Genomic DNA, 20,023 nt, shown 5'->3' with positions numbered 1-20,023 from the left:
TCAACTATAAGGGAAAAAATAAACTAGGAAAACCATTAATACATGGAGATGAAATTGCTTAATAGCAATTGGATAAAAGAGGAAATCAAAGCAGAAATTAAAAATACCATGAGATGTAAAGTGGAAGATAGTCGCAATGTAGGCCCATATTAAAAAGCAGGAAAAATCTCAAATAAACAACCCAAATTACTTCTAAAGAAAATGTGATAAAGAGGAAAGAAGGAAGATGTAAAGTTAGTAGAAATTAAGAATAAAAATAAGCATGAAATAAGTGAAATAGAGATCAAAAAGACTATACCAAAGATCAATGAAACTAAGAGCTGGTTCTTTGAAAAGATAAAAATATTAGATAAACCTAATTTTAAAAAAATGAGGGGTGGGGTGGGGGAGAGAGAAAGAAAATAAACAGAATCACAAATGAAAGAGGAGAAATTACAACATATAGTGAGAAATACAAGAAGTCCTAAGAGATTACCATGAGCAAATATATGCCAATAAACTCAATACTCTTGAAAAAATGAATACATTTCTAGATCAACATAATCAACCAAGATGAATCCAGAAAGAAACAGATGAACTGAACAAAAAAGATCACAAGTAAGGGGATTCAAACTACTAAAACACCTTCAGAAAAACAAAAGCCCAGCATTAGACATCTTGACAAGTTAATTCTATCAAATGTTTAAAGAAAGACTATGGCCCATTGCTCAAATTGTTTTGAAAAAATGTAAGAAGGAATGCTCCCTAGCATGTTTTGAGATACCAACATTATCTTAATGGTAATTAAACCAGGCAATGAGAGCACAATAAAATTATAGACCAGTATCACTGATCACATCAATGCAAACATTTTCAACAAAATTCTAACAAATCAAATTCAACATTCTATCACTAGGGTTATACACATTGGTCACATGGGGTTTACTCCAGGGATACAAGGATGATTTAATCTATGTAAATCAATTAATGTAATAGAACTTATCAAAACAAAAGCAAAGATAAAAAAATCAAGATATGATAATATCATAGGTGCTGAGAAAACATTTAATAAACTTCAGCACACACTTATGATAAAAACTCTAACCAAGATAAGAATAGAAGGAATCTACCTTAATATAATAAAAGCCACATATCAATAGCCAACATAAATACTCAATGGTAAAAATCTGAAAGCTTTTCTTATTAGATTTGACACAACACAGGGAGGCCCAATGTTATCACTTCTGTTTAAATTAGTACCAAAGGGTTTGACCGGACTTATCAGATAATAGGAAATAAAGGGAATACAAATAGAAAAAGAAGCAAAATGATCACTATTTGCAGATGATATGATATTATATAAATAGAAGGTCCAAAAAATTCCATCAAAAAGTGTTTAGACATATGGCCTCTCTGGTGGCACTACAAAGCTATATACAGCACCAGTTCAATCTCCGGCCAGGTTGCTGACCCACATGGCGCGGCAGACCTCTCCTGACCCGCCCGCTACTCCCCTGAGCAGCGTGCTTCAGTAGATCTGCTTGGTCTGCTTCCCACTCTGTCTCTGGTGAATCCTTTCAACCCCTGCAGTTCTGGCCTGCACCCTAGCTTTTGTATGCATAAATACATAAATATTTTTCAAAAAGTCATTATAAAAAATAAAAATATTCAGCCAAGTGGCAGCCTACAAAATCAACATAGATAAAAATCCATAGTTTTTTCTTATAAAACAACAAACAAGATGCAAGTGAAATTAAGAAAATAGTTCCATTTATAATTGCTTCAAAAATAATTAACTACCTTGGAATCAAGCTAACAAAGCAGTCAAAGAAAACTTTAGAGATATGAAGTGTTATTAAAATACTTAGATAATGAAATAAGAAATGGAAGGACATTCCATGCTCATGGAAGGGAAAAATCACTGTAATCAAAGTGACTATCTTACCTAAAATGTATACAAATTTACTGCAACTACCATCAAATTTTCAGGAGTATTTTTCATAAAAATGGAACAAAAACATTGAAATTGATATATAGAACCACAAAAGGCTTCAAATTTCAAAAGCAATTCTTTTTTTTTTAAGATTTATTTATTTATTCATACAGAACTGGGGTACAGGCCAGAGATGCGGAGGGTGAGAGGCTTCACCATAGACAGAGCAGGGAGCAGAAGAGGCAGATCGATGAATCACACTGCTGAGGGGAGCAGCGGCTGGTCAGGAGAGGTCTGCCCCGCCATGTGGACTCCTCCGGGGCAGGTGGGAATCAAACTCATGCGGAAGTGACTTAAGCTTCTTAGTGCTGTGTTTTACCCTGCTGCGCCACCAGGGAGGGCCCTCAAAAGCAATTCTTTTTAAAATTTTTATTATTTTTAAAAATATAATAGTTTATTTTTACATCATTTTGGGCCTTTTTCCATCTTAGTTGCAATCCCCTTGGGCTTGCCATCACCGAATCACCCATGTGCCATCACCATAGTTCAAAAGCAATTCTTAATGGACAAAGGAGAGAATTGGAAGTCTCAGATTATCTGATTTGCTTTGGAATACTTGCAAACACCATATAGAAGAAAACATTGGCATTACCCTCCATGATATCAACAATAAAGATATATTTTTGGTGACTCATTTCCTATGACAAGGGAATTAAAAAAATTAGTAATTGGTATATCTCAAGTTAATAAGTATCTATAAAGTAAAGAAAATACAAGATGATTAAGCAGATACTACTGAATAAAAATATTTACATAACATGTAACTAATAAGAGGTTAATATCCAAGTTATATTAAAAAGCTCATACAATTCATCAATTTAAAATAAAATCACCCACTTAACAAATGGGCAGCAGATTTCAACAGAAAATTTACCCAAGGCTACCTAAAAAGGCTAAAAACACATGAAAAAATGTTCACCATCATTTCTAATAAGAGAGGTTCAGATTAAAATTACATTGAGGCAACACCTAACACCTGTGAGAATGACAGCCCCCAACGCACCCCAACAACAAGTGCTGGAGAGGATGCAGAGAAAAAGGAACACCGTTACACTGTTGGTGGGAATGTGGACTGGTGAAACCATTGTGGAGAGTGAACTGGATTTATCTTAAAAACTTGAAATTAGAGGACCCTCCCTGGTGGCACAACTGGTTAAGGTGCAGCATTATAAAACTGTCCACAGCCACTGTAGCGCAAGTTCAATTCTTGGCCAGGGAGGTGACCCACATGGCACAGCAGACTTCTTCTGATCTGCCCGTTGCTCCCCTCAGCAGTGTACTTCTCAGTTGGCCTGTTCTGCTCCCCGCTCTGTCTCTGGTGAATCCTATCATGCACCGCATCTCTGGCCTGTACCCCAGTTCTGTATACATTAATAAATAAATCTTTAAAAAAAAACTTGAAAATGGAAATACTGAGCGGCCTGGCAATCCCACTTTTGACTTAGATTCACAAAATATAAAACCATCAGCAAAGCAGCATATATTTCACAAACTTCACACAGCATTATTTACAATAGCTAAGACAATGAGATGGATGAAGATGTGGTACATACACACCATGGAGTACTATATAGTAAGGAAGGATGCCATATAGTCATTTCCAGAAAATGAGACAGCTGAGAGAACGATGAGTGGAAAAGTCAGTCACAATGATAAAAACAGATACTGGACATTCCCATAGCAGACACTTTCAAAAACTCAGAGGCCATCAATAAACATCCTGAGGGTTCTGAGGTTAAAAAAAAAAGGGAGTGGGAAGGAAAATGACAAGGGATACAGAGGTGGCGGGGAGCGCCTAGGGAAGAAGCACCTGAGGAGGAGTTGCCTAGAGTAGCAACTCCTCATTTTCTGGCTTTAGAACATATCTCCCTTTGCGAAACTGCTTTAAAAACAAAGATAGCCAAGATCACATATTTAAACACACTTTCAAAGAAAAATAGAAAAATATAATGTGTGTGTATGTGTGTGTGTGTGTGTGTGTGTGTGTGTGTGTGAATCACTACAAGTTACTTGGGCTTTAGGCTCCATGGAAAAAACAAAAATTGCATTCACTTTAAAACTGGCCTATTTCCAGGTACCGTGATCTGGCTATGATGTATCTGTGACTCTTTCAAAGACCCTTCTGTTAACAGGTTTAGCTACTCAGGTGGTAGGTGAAAAGGGTCCTCATTGATGGTTCACTTTTGACTTTCTGGAACTGGTAAATTCCTACATGAATATGGTCTTGAAGGCAACTTGAGCTACAGTGTGTGGAAAAAAATCCTATTTGCCAATAGCACACTGGTCCTTTTGTTGCTTTCTGTAAAAGCAAATTGACCTTCCTGTGAGTTTCAAAAGACATACACTTTTAACCACCTGAAGGAGGCTTGGGGAGACCCCCCATGGGGCAGCTTGCCAGGCCCAGGGAGCCAGCCTCTTGTCTAAGTGCTGAGCCACCACATTCTAGGACAGACAGAGACTCCAGACAGAAGAAGGTTGTAGAAATACTCTTCCTCCTAGTGGAAACTGAACTCTAGAAAAGTCCCAGCAGACAATGCATCTACCTTTTCTCTTAGAACTGTCGACAGGGTAACTTTCACTGTATAACAAATGTTCTCAGCACAATGTGTTTGTGTTTATCGGAAAAGTTGCATGAACACAGTGCAAAGCTCACACCAAGCACAAGGACACCCCCCAAAGTCCTGCTTCCCCTTCATCTGTCAGCCTCCAAGGCTGTAAGCAGGCCTCTTTTCAGGAATGTCTTTGAATATCCAGACTTTCCTGTACATGTACATAATTTTGCCACCACCATCTTTGACAAATGTGTTGATTCTATGTGTGCCTTGCTTTTACTTAGCTATATCTTTCCCTATCAGCGTAGGTGAGTTCTCTCCTTCAGGAGACATGCTAAAGAGCCTTTACACAGTTGCTACATTTGCGTAAGCATGTTCCTAACGACGGACAGTGTTGTTTACTGCAGTGTTTTTTGTTTGTTTTTTTTTTTTTTAAGATTTATTTATTTATGCATACAGAACCGGGGTACAGGCCAGAGATGCAGGGGTGGTGAGAGGATTCACCAGAGATAGAGCAGAAAGCAGAACAGGTAGACTAATGAAGTACATTGCTCAGGGGAGCAGTGGGTGAGACAGGAGAGGTCTGCTGCACCACGTGGGTCACCCTCCATGGCTGGGGATTAAACTCATGCTGCAGTGGCTGCAGATAGCCTCATAGTATTGCGCTTTAACCAGTTGCACCACCAGGGAGGGTCCCTCTCCGGTGTTTTTAAAGCAGGCTGGTTGAGAACACTGACTGAGGCACAGTGTTTTAGCCACATCTGGTAGGGCACCTATAGAGTTCATTACCACATGGAATTATTGGGTGAAAGAATAGGTGCATTTTAATCTATGAGAGATATTTCTACCTACCCAGCCATAATCTTAGAATCATAGCTGCGAAGGACTTTAGGGGTTATTTAGTCCAGGTCTTACAACTTTCAACTTGTCTTTAGAACCCTAGACTTGTACGGTGACCACCTTGGATGGGGATTGATGGAAGGCAGGGAGGACAGAAAAGGAAGTAGGCAAGAACAAAGGGGAGCATTGGGTCTATCCACCCAACTCTGCTTCCATCAGGCACTTTCCCTTTTAGCGGCTTTATGATTAGATACCATGATGTTTGGGTAAGGAGTTCTGCAACTGGAAAGCAATAACAAACCTCATTGGCCTAATTTTTTTTTAAAAAGATTTATTTATTTATGCTTACAGAACTTGGGTACAGGCCAGAGGTGCAGGGGCTATAAGAGTCTTCACCAGAGACAGAGTGGGGAGCAGAATAGGCAGATCAATGAAGTACACTGCTGAGGGGAGCAGCAAGCGGGTCAGGAGAAGTCTGCTGTGCCATGTGGGTCAGCTCCGGGACTGGGGATCGAACTCATGCTACAGCGGCTTCTGACAACTTCATAGTGTGGAGCTTTAACCCGTAGTGCCACCAGGGCCTAATTTTTCTCTGAACCTCTGAACTGAGATTCAGAGAGTGCATTTCAAGGCTGGAAATTGAGTCACTCTAGATGTTTTCTTAATATCATTCAATCTACTGCAGGGCTCATCTGTTCTCCCCTTGTGACCAAGGAGTAACCAGGAGCCCCAAACTGTTGAATGGGTACGAACTTGGAAGGGATCCAGCCATTTTCACATGCAAAAGCAAAGGAAGTAGACTCTTAGTGTGAACTATCTTAATAATGGGTGTGGCTTAAGGACAGAAGAAAAGATTGTCCTAACATGATTTCCAGTAGCCTGGAACATTTATAGGCAAATGGCCAGTCAAACAGAGGTGGCCAGAGAGCTTGTCACAAGTCTAAGACTTCTGGCCAGAAGCCACGGGGCTTAAGTAGATCCCAAAGAGCTGAGACCCAAAGAGAGATTCAGAATTCAAAAGGTCCCCCCACATCATCCACCATGAAGTCAGCACAGCCTGCCATGTTCTCACCCAAGGACTTGGAACCCCTCCCCCATATGTCTCTCACCCACATGCCTCTTCCAAGCGTCTCACATGTCTCTCCTCACTGTCTCCTTCAAGTCTCCTTCCCACCAATACCAGGGTGCCAGTCAGGCTGCAGAAGCAAGAGAGTGGGCCAGCCTGCCTTCTGTGTTATATAGTCTGCACAGCTGCACCCCGAAATCCCAGTAGCTCCCCTGCCCAGTGACTCCTGGCATCCTGGGGCGGGTAACCCAAGGTGGCTGCATGTAAGCTGACGTGGGAAAATGGTGCCCATTCGGTGCTCTACAAAGTCCCTTTCTTTTTCATGGCTGCCTCTGTAATACTCGGATGCTTCCCGCTCTTGGGAGCAAACATAGGCAGCTGACGTCATTGGAGCAACTTGAGCTTCTGTCTTGTGTTTAGCCAGAGGGTGTCTCCTGGAAGTGTCCAGTCAAAGACTGCTGCTTAGGACGCAAAACCTGTCCATCAAACAGGATTTCCGGTATCCTTGACTGAGTCAAGAATTTCTGTTTGTGGAGGTTCGAAGTAAGGAGCCCTGGGGAGTCAGTACTTCTGAAAATACCTGTGGAGTAAAGCAGCAGTTGATTTTTTAAAATATTTATTTTTTATTTATGCACAAAAGAACTGGGGTACAGGCCAGAGATGTGGGGTGACTGAGTGGAGAGCAGAACAAGCAGATCTACTGAAGTACACTGCTGTGAGAGGTCCAGGAGCGGTCTGCCATGTCATGTAGGTCACCTCCCTGGCTGGGGATCAAACTCAGTGGCTGTGGAGAGCTTCATAATGCTGCGCTTTAACCTGTTGCACCACCAGGGAGGGCCCAGCATTTACTTTTTAAAATTAATTTCCAATCTATTTGGGATGGATAATTTTCAAAATATGATAAAAAATATAATGAAGTTATAAAATTGAAACAATTTTCAACTCATATAAAAGTAAATCCTTTCTCAAAAACTTATTTTCCACAGACTCATCTAATTCAGTACTATAGAACTTTCTAAGTACCAACTCTGAAGGTCTGTCTTTATGTCATCATGGAAAGGTAACAGATAGTGTTCAGACTAGAGGCAGTGCAGAGACCGCATTCCAAGTGGTTCTGTTGCAGGTGATGTCTCGGGTCTAGCTGTCTAGATGGCAAGGCTGTCTTCAATTCCCAGCCTTAAGGAACAGAGCACAAGGCCTTGGACCTGACCCTGGCTCTCAGTCTTATTGCAAATAATGACTCCGGGTCCATGTCTCTGGGTCCTGAGTTTGTTAACCTGCCAATCACACTTGCGTGTGCAGGGCCTCTAATAAGGTGGTGGGGTTTTTCCTGGAGAGTGAAGGAGAGGAGCCACCTCCTTGTTAGGAAATAGCTTAACCCAACAGACCTGCTTAAGAGAACAGGAGGCTTCCTGGTGGCAGGAGGTGGGAGGGGTGAATAGGGGAGGTGAGTGGAAGGCAGGAGGCATGGGGGGAGGTGAGCCAGAGGAGCTGGGTACAAGAGCAAGAGAAAAGGGGCTGCTGAGCCCTGCCTACAGGACAGCCAGTTGGCGATGGTTCTATGTACCCCGATCCCCAAGCCTAGCTCCGGCAGCTCTTTATGTCTTTCTCCTTGTACATTACCCGCCAGAGTCCCTTGGAGCACCTCCCACCCCTCTTTCCAGCTCCAGGCACCCATCCCTACCTGGCCTCATGAGCTGGTTCCAAGGAGGAGGGCACTGGACTCTGAGATGCTGCTGAGGACAGTGAACCCCAGAAGGAGCTGGGGCCACTCCCTGGAGGAAGTTCCAGTCAGGCTGGTGATTCCAGAAAACCACAGGGCATTCCATCAAGAACAAAACGTTTCTCATGGACAGTCTTAGCAGCAGTTCTCTCCCGGACTGTAAGGTCTTTATTTCTCCATCTCTTTTGCCTAGGAAATCAACTTTTACAAGGTCATTGACTACATCTTGCATGGCAAAGAAGACATCAAAGTAATACCGTAAGTTTCTTCCTGCAAATATAGACTTGTAAGCATGTTATCAATGTCCATGAACCATTCATGCCAAGCTCAATACTAGCCAAACCCAAGAGGGCCACGTGCTCAGCTAGAGGCAGGGAGAGTAGGAAGGAGGCAGTGTGGAGGCGTGGAACGGCCGTGCAGGTTGGGAAGTGAGCCCGACTGTGGGAAAGGTCTGATTAAAGCTCCACTGTACAGAATCCCGACTCAAGTGTGATGATTTCCAGCACCAGGTCCAATGTGGACCCACCTGGTCCTCAGTTCCCCATCTATAAAATGAAGCTACGGGATCAGATTGGGCAATTCAAATATCGAAGCAGGAAGTTGACAAAGAAAGCCACCCAGTTCCCACTGGACCCAGCCCCTAAGGAAAGCGAATCTTGGTGGAGTTCTCATGTGACCGAGGAGGATGAAAAGGAAAGTACTAGAGGATGAGACCTTGAACTTGAAGCTGCTTCCTAATGGGGGGACACCATGGCCATTTTGATATTCAAACAGTCAAAGTCCTTTTCAGTTACAGGCTTGAGTGATTTTGGGTCAGCAGGCACTCTGCAAAATTCGGTCACCCTTTGAGCTACCTGACATGTGTTCATGTGCCAAGAGCCACACCCACAGCTGAGACCCTTGCTCTCTCCAGTCCCAGCCAGACTCCCTGAGCCCCCAAAGCCACACCTTTGGCCTCTCTCTGCTCTCTAGTCTGACTGAAGGTATTTGCTGTTCTCCTTAATTCCTTGCACAATTGGTACGAGAGGCCTGATTTGATCCTTTTCACCAGCCCAAGTTGTAATGATTCTGTCAGTCAGATAACCCAGTGCTCAGGGAAAGTGTGTCAGGTTTCTGGGTTCTCGATATTTTTTGCTTTTATTTTTTAAAAATTTTCTTTATTTATGCATCCAAGAGCAGGGGTATAGGCCAGAGGAGTGTGGGGATGTGGTAAGGATTCCCCAGAGACAGAGTGGGGTGCAGAACAGGTGGATTGGCTGAAATACACTGCTAAGGAGGGACAGCAGGAGACACAGGAGAGGTCTGCTGTGCCATGTGGGTCAGCTCCCTGGCTGCACCGGCTGGCAAAGATAGCTTGATAGTGCTGAGACTTAACCCTTTGTGACACCAGAGAGTCCCTTGTTCCTGCTTTTCTAAGCTTATCTAGTTCTCTTTCCCACCCACCCTGTCAGATGCACACTCTCAAACCACTCCATGTTCTAACCCCCTTCTTAGGGGGCAGACATCCTCTGCATCTAAGTCACCACTGTCAGAGTTTCCCAACTCATCACTTGTCAGCATCAAACCCTTCAGGCCTCTGACTGCACACCCTTTGCGGCCTCCCCCTTGGTCTCCGTCTGTGTCACAGACTGTAGGGCCTGTTATGGCAGTCCTGTTTCTAGACCAATTTTTGTACCAGCCAGCACAGGTAAGGTTATGCTGTGGCAACAAAAACTCAGGACCTTAGTGGTATAAGTGAAGATTTATTTACTATCTCTCTATGTGCCTGTTACCAGTTGGTTAGGATGGCTGGAGTAGAATGTGTAAGCTGTAACCACTGCATTAAGCCTAGCAAGGTAGACGAACCCAACCCAAGACAAGTGAGAGCAGGACCAGCTGGCTGTTAAGAGCGGCAGCCATGCCCCCAGCTCACAGAGCCACAGCTAACTTCCAGAACACTCAGTCTCCAGATTTTGGTAAATGCCCTGAGTGGCTGCTCTGGTCCATGCTTGCCGAGCTAAAAAGGGAAAGCTGGATAGTTAAGAAACCCTTCCTCTACCAAGAGAAGACAAAATACAAACTTAGAAAGGACATAGAGCAGGTGGGGGAAATACAAAATGTATATTAAGATGATATTTTAATGCAAACACATCAATTTTAAATATGTGACTTTAAATAGAACAATAAATATATATAACATGCAATTTATATATTTTTATGTATCTTTAAATATAAACTAATATTTCAGTTCAGTGACAAAAGGTTGTTAGGTTGTTTAAGAAAGAAAGCTGTCACATTTTATGGATTCTGAGACACAGTTTTCTACTTTGGGACATTTCTGAAATAGAATCAATGACAGCATGTGACCGCTGTCAGCCAGAAGGCAGCGGTGATGTGGTTGACATTGCCTGGCACTGCATGAGCTTGAGTGGTAATCACTCACACTGCTGGGACTTCAGTTAAGTCTATGCATTGTGGGATGTATGCTCATTGAATTTCACTGCAGTACAAAGTGACTTAAAGAGGATTATAGTAGGACTCAGCATTGAAACAAAGAGTTGCTTTGATTGGCAAAAAAAGAAGAGGAGTGGTAAAATATATGTTAAAAATTTCTACATCTAGATGCTTAAAGGACTCTAGATATTAACAAAGTGGTAACTGCAAGTTCAAAAACAAAGCAGCACTAGTTGTCAGCATTTTATCTTTCTCAGTTGCCTGTAAGAATGAATGACTTCCTAGATATGAAAAAACACTATACCTTGTTTACAAGAGATCTATCTAAAAAGTATTAATGCAGAGGTTGAAAATAAAAGGATGGGCCTTCCCTGGTGGCGCAATGGATTAGGGTGCAGCACCGCAAGCTTGCTAGGTCGCTTCAGTGCGAGTTCTTTCTCCGTCCCTTGAGGTGATCCTCATGGTGAGGCAGACCTCTCCTGACCTGCCCGCTGCTCCCCTCAGCAGTGTACTTCATAGATCTGCCTGCTCTGCTTCCCACTCTGTCTCTGGTGAAGCCTCTCACTGCCCCCTGCACCTCTGGCTTGCACCCCAGTTCTGGATGCATAAATAAATTAATTTAAAAAAAAAAGAAAGGATGACAAAATACGTGTCTCACAGATCCTAAAGGAAATGCAAAGAAAAATGCAAAAGAAATCCAGTACAAGTGAACTGTACTAAAATCAGATTAAAAATAGATAAGTCAGAGATTAGACTTATTAGAGATAAAGATAGTCATTTACTGATAAAGAGAGCATTCTCTTCATATTACAGGGTGGTACTATAATTCTAAATTTGTGTACATTTAATAACATAGCCTCAAAAAAAAAAAGAAAGAAAGAAAGAAAGAAAGAAAGAAAGAAAGAAAGAAAGAAAGAAAGAAAGAAGGAAAATGGCAGACAAGTGCCAAAGGTAATTCTTGAAAATGATTAATAAAATTGAAAAGTCCTTGGTAAAACAGAACAAAACAAACAAACAAAAATAGAAAGAAAATCAAATAAGGTGTAGCAAGAATGACATCAAGTACACAGACAATAAAAAGAAATAATACATTAAATACAGAGATGTTAAACTGATAAGAGTATATTATGCCAAAATTTTTAAATCAGATGAAAGAAGCAAAATCCTAGAAAAATAAAACTTACTAAGCTCAAGACAGGAAGAAATAGGACGACATAATAATTGCACAGCAATAAAATAAATAAGACCTTTCCACAGGCCCAGATGCCTTCTAAATATTCAAGGAAGATCTAAGGCAAGTCTTATCCAAATTATTCCAAAGAATAGAAAAATGAATGACTATAATGAACTTGATACCCAACAAGGGGACTATGAAAACAAAAATCCAGTTTACTTGTGAGTGTAGATGCAAATAGCCAAGCAAAATATAGCAAATAATAACTGAAAAGATACATATACCTCATGATTAAGTAGGGTTTAATCCAAGTTTATTCTAGGAACACAGGATTGGTTCAACAGTAGAAAATCAGTTATTATCATTTGCAACATAAAAGAAACACACATAATTATCTCCATAGAGGAGAAGTTTCTCAATCTTTTAAAGAGATATACCCTATGTGCAGATACTGTAGGCCACACAGAATCGAAACACACATACATGGGGGGTGGGGTGGGGGTGGCATCACTGTTTATATTGGGGGGTGGGGAGGGTGGGGCGTGTCCACTAACAGCTGAATGGACCCATTTTGTTATAGTCTCACAAGGGAAAACTAAGTCAAGAAAACAAACTAGTTACTGCAGTGCAAAAAAAGAAAAAGTTGAGGCCCTCCCTGGTGGTGCAGCGGGTTAAAGCACAGCACTAAGAAGCTTAAGCCACTTCCGCATGAGTTCTATCCCTGCCTGCCCCAGAGGTGACCACATGGCGCGGCAGACCTCTCCTGACCCGCCCGCTGCTCCCCTCAGCAGTGTACTTCGTTGATCTGCCTGTTCTGCTCCCCACTCTGTCCCTGATGAATCCTCTCACTCTCCGCATCTCTGGCCTGTACCCCAGTTCTGTATGAATAAATAAATAAATCTTTAAAAAAAAAAAAAAAGAAAAAGTTGCAAGATAGGCAAAAAATCAAGCTAGAAGGTGCAGGAAATCATCCTTGGGTTATGAAGCTACTTGCTTTCATAGAAAGCAAGGCTGTGACTGTGGTGTCTAGACACTGGTTGGCTTTGGGGTCATGGCAAAGGTGCCCTTGAAGGACAGTACAGGGATCCAGCATGCAGAGCGCTCTGAGAATGTGTGTGGCTTCATAGGTGTTGACTTCTGAGCAATTGGTGAGTTTTGAGCACATGTTTTGGTGTATTTTCTCTGATAGCAAACAAGGAAAAGGTCATGATACCAAAAATTGTAATATCTTTGCAAAGGGTAAATAAGTATGTAAACCACCTAGTTTAGTGCTTGGAAGGTGGTAGAAGCTCACCATAGGTGCATTTTCCACTCAGCTATGAGTAATGAGCTAACTCTATCTAAGTATTAATGGTGGGAATTCTAGAGTATTGAGCTGATTCTATGAATGTATTATGGTGGAAAAAGTTGATATCTGTTCTTGCTCTGTAGACAGTAACAGTCTGTTGATTAAATGTTGTCTCTTGTTGGGCAAAATTAATACGCAATCTATGGAATGTTACTAATCATTCTTTCCTTGGTGTTTAAACTTGGACACTAAGAGGCTTGACAAGTTTAGGTCTTGTCATAGAGAAGTTGTCCCCTGTGGGCACCTGAGAGGAGAGAGGGAGGGCAAAGACCCATTCTTAAATTTTCAGTCCAATCGTCTATGCAGCAGCCATGACCATTTGCCTCTGATCTTTCTAGAAATCCGCCTCCTGACCACTGGGCTTTAGTGAGCGGTCTGCCCACATATGTTGCCCAGAATGGCCTGGTAAGTACTACAACTTTGAATCAGGAGAGTTTTGAACCAGGTGGAAGAGTGAAAAGATTCCAGGTCAAGCACATGGCAGGAACAATGGGAACAAAAGTGATTCTCACTGAAATTCATATTTGGTCATTTCTCAGTTCTCTTCACAGCTGGCCCAAGGGGCTGACTTCTGTTGGAGGAAATACACTAAGAAATAATCCTTGGTTGTCTCATATAACTAAAGACACATCTGTATGTACCAAGGACAAGGTCATGACTGACTGGCCTACCAGGCTGCCCACACACCTAGCCCCAGCCTCCCTTACCACAGACTCAGTTGCCACTCCCATACCCCCATCCTGCCACGTTTCCAGTCATGCCACATACTGCTACCCACTCTTGAGTTCAGGGTAGAGTGACTGAATCCCAGAGAGAAGGGTTGTATCTGTTTCTGCACAGCACCCCCATATTTAAGCCTGGTGGCCCCTGTGTCCTTCCCCAGGCACACACTACACAGTTCTTCTCATGTAGCAGGGTAGCTATGAGTGTTTTCTATGTGCCAGGTGCTGTGATGGGATCTGAAGATATAAAAATAAATGAATCAGAGACAGTTTCTATGCTGGAGCTCATAATCTAAATGAGAGAAATCTTTGCGAAAAGATGTAGATACTACACAATGTGATAAGACCACAAGAGAGGTGTATATGTTGTATTCTGGCAGCACAGTAGGGGCACTGAAAACAGATGTTTTGATCTGAGTTGAGTTTCAAAATAAATGGGTTCTAAGCAGATGGGGGCAGGAAAGAGGATTCCAGAGATGGAACAACACATGGGCAAATAACGTGGCCTGGAAGCCACCACAGGAGCACAGAAAGCGTGGCTGAGTCTGAGGTCTGAGGCAGGAAGATGGCAAGAGGTGGGACTGGAGAGGGAAGGAGGACTTGGAGGACAGTAGCTGTGGATGTCAGATTGAGGAGGTGGAACGTTCATCTACAGGCACTGAGCTGTAAATTGGGATTGGCATAGTCAATTTTCACTTTAGAAAGTTCCATGGAAAACAGGTCTGCTGGGAGCAAGACCAGAGGCAGAGCAATCAACACATCCTAAGAAGCAAGAGATGATGAAATCTCAACAACAACCAGTGAAGAGTAGGGCCTCTCAGCCCCTGAGGCTTATGATGAGCCAGGCAGGAAACAAGTTTGCTTCTTTAATACTCATGATGGAGTCAAGATGGAGAGAGAGAAATTGGGTGAGGTCTAACATGGAGAAGGTAAAGCTGGTAGGACTCCGTGAATGATCAGGAGCAGAGAGGAGTCAAAACCAACTTCAGCCTGGCTGGACAGTGTGTTTCCCTTTCAGCTGCAAGATGACGTCAGTTTCAAAGTGAGATGGAGGCATTTTTCAGGAGCAAATGTCCAGCAGGTAGCTGAACAGAAGACTGCTGTAGAGGGGGAGGCGGAATGGAGAGGGAGGTTTGGGAGTTATCAGGGCCAGATGGTACTTCAAACCACGAGTGGGGGTGAAGTTACCAGGGAGCTGAGAGGAGCTCAGGATGGAATGTTGGAGGATATCAACATTTAAAGATTGGGTGAAGGGGAAACAGAAGGAGAATTCAGAGGTGTCCAGAGATCCAGCAGAGCATACTGTCATGGAAACCAAGGGAGTGAAATGTTTCAACAAGGAGAGATACCACCGAGTGCAGCAGAAAGGGTCTCAGAAGGACACTGAAAACCCCCATTGGGCTTGGCAATCAGGAGGCCACTGGTGGCCCTAAGGAGGTGGAGGCAGAAACCTGGGTGTGGGCTGCGGAGGTGGGGTGGGTAATGAGAAGGGAGGGAACGCAAGAGAAAGACGAGGCAGCAACCTGGGTGGTTGCTATGGGGACAGTGCTGGGTCAAGAGCGATTTCATCTTCAGGGTTGGAAGAGATTCATGCCCGCTCATGGGTAGAGGGGAAGGAGACTGCGGAGAGGCTGGAGGTGGGCAAAGAAAGGCAACTGAGGGGGTGGATCCAAGAGAGGCCAGAGGGATGGTGCAATGTGGGCAAGACCTTCAGCAAGAGCAGGGACAGCTCAGCCCTGTCACCATGAAAAGGTCATGTCCACTAGGAGGGGCCTGCTTGCTGCAAGCCCAAAGTGCCTTCTAGAGAACTAGAAGAAGGTTGCCCTTGTCAGTGGATGGCGAGAGAAGGGCTAGGGCCGTGAGCCTGCATGCTGCGCTGGATTTCAGCTCCATCCTCTCCACAGCTAGAGTGTGTAGCGCACACAGCTGTGCACCGCAGTGCCATCGGCAGGGCTCCAGAGGAGAAGCAATTGCCCTCTGCCTGGTAGGGAAAGCTGGTCCAATCTCCAGAAGAAACTGGCGAAACACAACCAAAGCTACAAGACCTTTCATTTCTCATTCTACTCTGGAAGTTGTACCCCAAGGAAAAACTCCTTCCTTAGAAAGCAAACAAAACAGAACCCCAAGGCAATTGATTCAAAGACGTTTAGAGTACCAGTCTTTATATTAATCTAAAAAGCAACTGGACACAGAGCGTGGAATTTTCAAAAAAGGATAACAAAATGAGCTGCTATGTCACTATTAATGAGAACTCATAGTCTCAAGTTTTTCAAAGCCTGGAAGTGATTCAGGAGAGGAACAAATAGTGACATTCATATAACCAGTGACATTTATAAGACAGTTATTACTGTGTCCATGGACTCAGCTAATCATTCAAAACCATCTCAAGCATGTCCACTTGGTGAAGAGAATTTGAATGCCTCGGGCAGGGACGTGGTGTTGGGGAACAACACGCAAGGTTGCACCAGCACCCTCTGGAGTCTAACACAGCTGCATTACCCCTTATGCCCTCCAGATCTGCAATGTGATGAACGCTCCCGCAGAGGATTTTTTCACTTTCCAGGTGAGTCAGTTTTTGTTTGGTCTTATTCATAGGATTCATTTCTCCCCAAAGGGGATCAGAATGCATTCAAACCCCAGTCTTCACTGGAAAGCTGTCTCACAAGCACACACACTGGTACACCCGTCAGTGACCGTGGCTGTGAGGAGGGAGAGTTGACTCAGCAGTTTTCTAGGTCCCGTTCTGTTTTAATGTTCACATCCTTTGTTTTCTGGGTTGTTTATGCTGTTCTCTCTCCCACAGTCAAGTCCCGCCCAAATCCCCCCTGCCTTTCTAAAGCATAGACTGCTAGGAAACCTCCATGAGGTGTTATTTTTCTTCCTTGGCTGGGTAGCATTTCTGTCTCTCAGAGACTTTCATGGATTATTTCATACTCCATTTGATTTTGTTTGTCTTTTCCCCCCAAGTTACCAAAGCTTCTCTGTGCCAGACTCTGGCAGGATGGGCATGGTGAGCGAGACAGCATGTTCTTGGTCTCCATGGAACTCATAGTTCCAGTGGGAACACTGGCTGGGAGAAAGGCGAGAAGTAGAGCACTAATCCCCCTCAGCAAAGTATTGGCTTACTCGGGTCGGGTGTTGGGTCTTTTCTGCCTTGACATCGTCAGCTGTTTAATATTTGGTCAGTCTGGCATGCTAGGTCTATAGCAATGAGGACACAATTAAGAATAAGATAAAAAGAACTGTTAGGAAAACTAGTGAAATTTTTTACCCCTGAAAGAACATTATGGAAGGAATTAGAAAGAACATATTTCCAACATTGAAATAACATAGACCTTTTACTGTGACTTTGACCATTTAGGAGTGACAAGCTTCCAGCTGGCAAGGTGATTATAACCACAGCAGGGCTCGTTTCTCCAGGTCACCCAGTTAGCTGCGGTGGAGCCAAAGTAGCAAATCAAATCTGATGTTTCAGATCTGGTCTTTCCCCTCTAACTCAACCTCCCCAAAGTAGCCCAAGTGGTTATTTTAAAACACAGGTTGTATGATTATAATTGCCCTCTCAAAAATTTTTAGTGCTGGGGCCTCCATGGTGGCACAAAGGGTTAAGTCTCAGCACTTTGAAGCTATCTGCAGCCACTGCAGCATGAGTTTGATACCCGGCCAGGGAGGTGACCCACATGGTGTGGCAGTCCTCTCTTGTCTTGCCTGTTGCTCCCCTCAGCAGTGTAGTTTAGTGGATCCATCTGTTCTGCTCCCCAGTCTGTCTATGATGAACCCCCTCGTCTCCTATACCTCTGGCCTACACCCCAGTTCTTCTTTGTAAAAATAAGTAAAATCTTAAAAAAAAATCCTTAGTGCGTTCCCAGTTGACTGTCAATAACCTTTGTCAATTTAACACAATCTGTAGAGAGAAGGGATCCCCTGCAGGTTAGGGAGAGAGTTGGAGGCAAGGCAGATCTTGAAACCATCACCTGGCAATAGCCCTGTGTGCCTCAGGCTGCTTTCTGCATCCCTTCTGCACAGGCTGAGTCCCAGAGTTACCGCATCTGAGCAGGGTCATGTCTCCACCTTAAGAATCTTAGAAATTTGGAACTGGAAGATTCTTCAGGGAACTTCCACAGCACCCTAGAGAATTCCTCTGACCAGCCCTGTCTGGTGACACTCCAGGTTGTGAGATGACCTGAGGGCAATGTTTGTGCCTCATCTGCCTTGGTTTTCCTGGCTTCCTGCTCAGTTTCTTGCACTCTGAAAAATGCTTGATGAATTCACAGATTCTGACTGGATTGGGAAGCTCTAGTATGGTTAGCTCCATTGTACACATAATGTGTGGGAGACTCTCGCAGACAGGAAGTGACCCACAAAGGGCATTGTAGGATCAACCAGGAAGTCTACCTGTTTTCCCACTTGGTCCATAGGGCACATGCTCTTATTAGCTTCCCCATCTAGAGATGAAGAAATGGAAGCCCAGAGAGTCTAAATAAAGTACCGTAAGTAACCCAGGACAAGAGACAAGCAGAGCGGGGCCTAACTAGTCGTCTCAGTTCCTGGGCTCACCAATGTGGCCCCCTCCCTGCTCCCTTTGGGTAGTTGCTCAGACAGTTGCTCTGTCTGAGAGGGAAACACTGTCTCACCGGACTGCTTGTGCATGTTCTTATGTCCTGGCACAGAGCGCTCCACCCTGACATCCTACAGGTGAAATCAAGGTAACGCTGGATTAAGAAGCTCCACCAGAGAGGCAACCTACTCCTGGTATTTGTGTGTTGAGGGACACATGCAAAATCCAGTCAGTTCTGACCTCTCACCACCCCCTTAGTCAGTCAGAGTCAGGATGCAACATGTCATCCATCACAGCAGCTTCCGCAGCCTAGTGCCTGGGGAAACATGCTCTCTCTTGTCTGGTAGAAAGAACCTCTGGATGAATCCGGATGGATGATTAAAAACGTCCTTTCTATGCCAATTGTGAACAAAAGGGAAGAAATTGTTGGAGTGGCTACCTTTTATAATCGCAAGGACGGGAAACCCTTTGATGAAATGGATGAGACCCTCATGGAGGTATGGCTTGCAGGAGGCCTCTCCTGTTGGGATTAGAGATGTGGCATCAGCTTGTCACCAAGCTGGGTTTCCAGAAGCACGTGGTGGGACCCAAGGTGTTATGCTGCTGCTGTGGGAGACAGGACCTCACCTGTGGGTGCAACCCTGACTCGGCCTCAGACTCCACTTTCTCACGCCCTGTTCTGCACTGCCACACACTGGCAGAGAAATCCACACATGACATTTGAAAGCATCCATTAGCTTTACCGTTTAGAGCAGCTTTCAGTTCAAAGCAAAATGGAGCAGAACGTCCCTGCATGCCCTGTCCTCACAGTCACACAACACACTCCCTTTTTGTGAAGTTATGACCAGAATGAGGCTGGCTGTGTGCCAATGCCTTACTTACAGGGCACTGCCGCTCATTCTGCTGACCTCACAGCCTCTCTTTGAGGAGGGCAGTACCCAGCTTGTGAAACCTATCTTAAAGTTGAAAAAATGGTGGTTGGGCCCTCCCTGGTGGCGCAGCGGGTTAGGTTGCAGCACTGCAAGTGAGCCACAGTTGCTTCAGTGCAAGTTTGATCCCCAGCCCCGGAGGTGACCCACATGGCGCAGCAGACCTCTCCTGACCGGCCCGCTGCTCCCCTCAGCAGTGTGCTTCGTCAATCTTCCTGTCCTGCTCCCCACTCTGTATCTGATGAGCCCACTCACCACCCCTGTACCTCTGGCCTGCACCCCAGTTCTGTATGTATAAATAAATAAATCTTTAAAAAAAAAGTGGTGGCATAGACCCTGGCCTCAAGTTACAGCCAGGGTAGAACCTGACATTCTGCCTCTAATTCTTCCTTTCTTTCCTTTCAGTCCTTGACTCAATTCTTGGGCTGGTCTGTCCTAAATCCTGACACCTATGAATACATGAACAAACTTGAAAACAGGAAGGATATTTTCCAGGATATGGTAAAATATCATGTGAAGTGTGACAATGAAGAAATTCAGAAAATCTTGGTGGGTAAAGTTCTTTCCTTGTTTCTATTCTAGCAGAGGCTGTGCTTTGGAGATATGATGACATGAAACAAAAACTTAAAGTTCCACAAGAGCAGAGATTAGAAAGGGCTTTCTCATCTCCCTCCCACATAGCACAGGGATGTTGTAGTTGGGTGGG

At 43.9% G+C, this 20,023-nt stretch overlaps 1 protein-coding gene across 2 annotated transcripts in view; it reads left to right on the top strand.

Moving 5' to 3' along the window:
* The window catches only part of PDE6A (phosphodiesterase 6A, cGMP-specific, rod, alpha), a 76,342-nt gene that overhangs the window by 20,922 nt on the left and 35,397 nt on the right, over nt 1-20,023 (top strand). For both annotated transcript variants that reach the window (XM_004686878.2, XM_004686879.2), the window contains 5 exons: nt 8,347-8,411; nt 13,447-13,513; nt 16,346-16,393; nt 18,736-18,885; nt 19,723-19,866. In XM_004686878.2, the coding sequence (XP_004686935.1) occupies nt 8,347-8,411; nt 13,447-13,513; nt 16,346-16,393; nt 18,736-18,885; nt 19,723-19,866 (474 nt within the window). The remainder of the gene's footprint in view (nt 1-8,346; nt 8,412-13,446; nt 13,514-16,345; nt 16,394-18,735; nt 18,886-19,722; nt 19,867-20,023) is intronic.

Source organism: Condylura cristata, unplaced genomic scaffold, assembly GCF_000260355.1.
Source record: "Condylura cristata isolate star-nosed mole 26May11 unplaced genomic scaffold, ConCri1.0 scaffold00021, whole genome shotgun sequence".
In the NCBI taxonomy this organism is placed as follows: domain Eukaryota; kingdom Metazoa; phylum Chordata; class Mammalia; order Eulipotyphla; family Talpidae; genus Condylura; species Condylura cristata.
The sequence above is the reverse complement of the archived record's forward strand: the minus strand, read 5'-3'. Positions and strand labels throughout refer to the sequence as shown.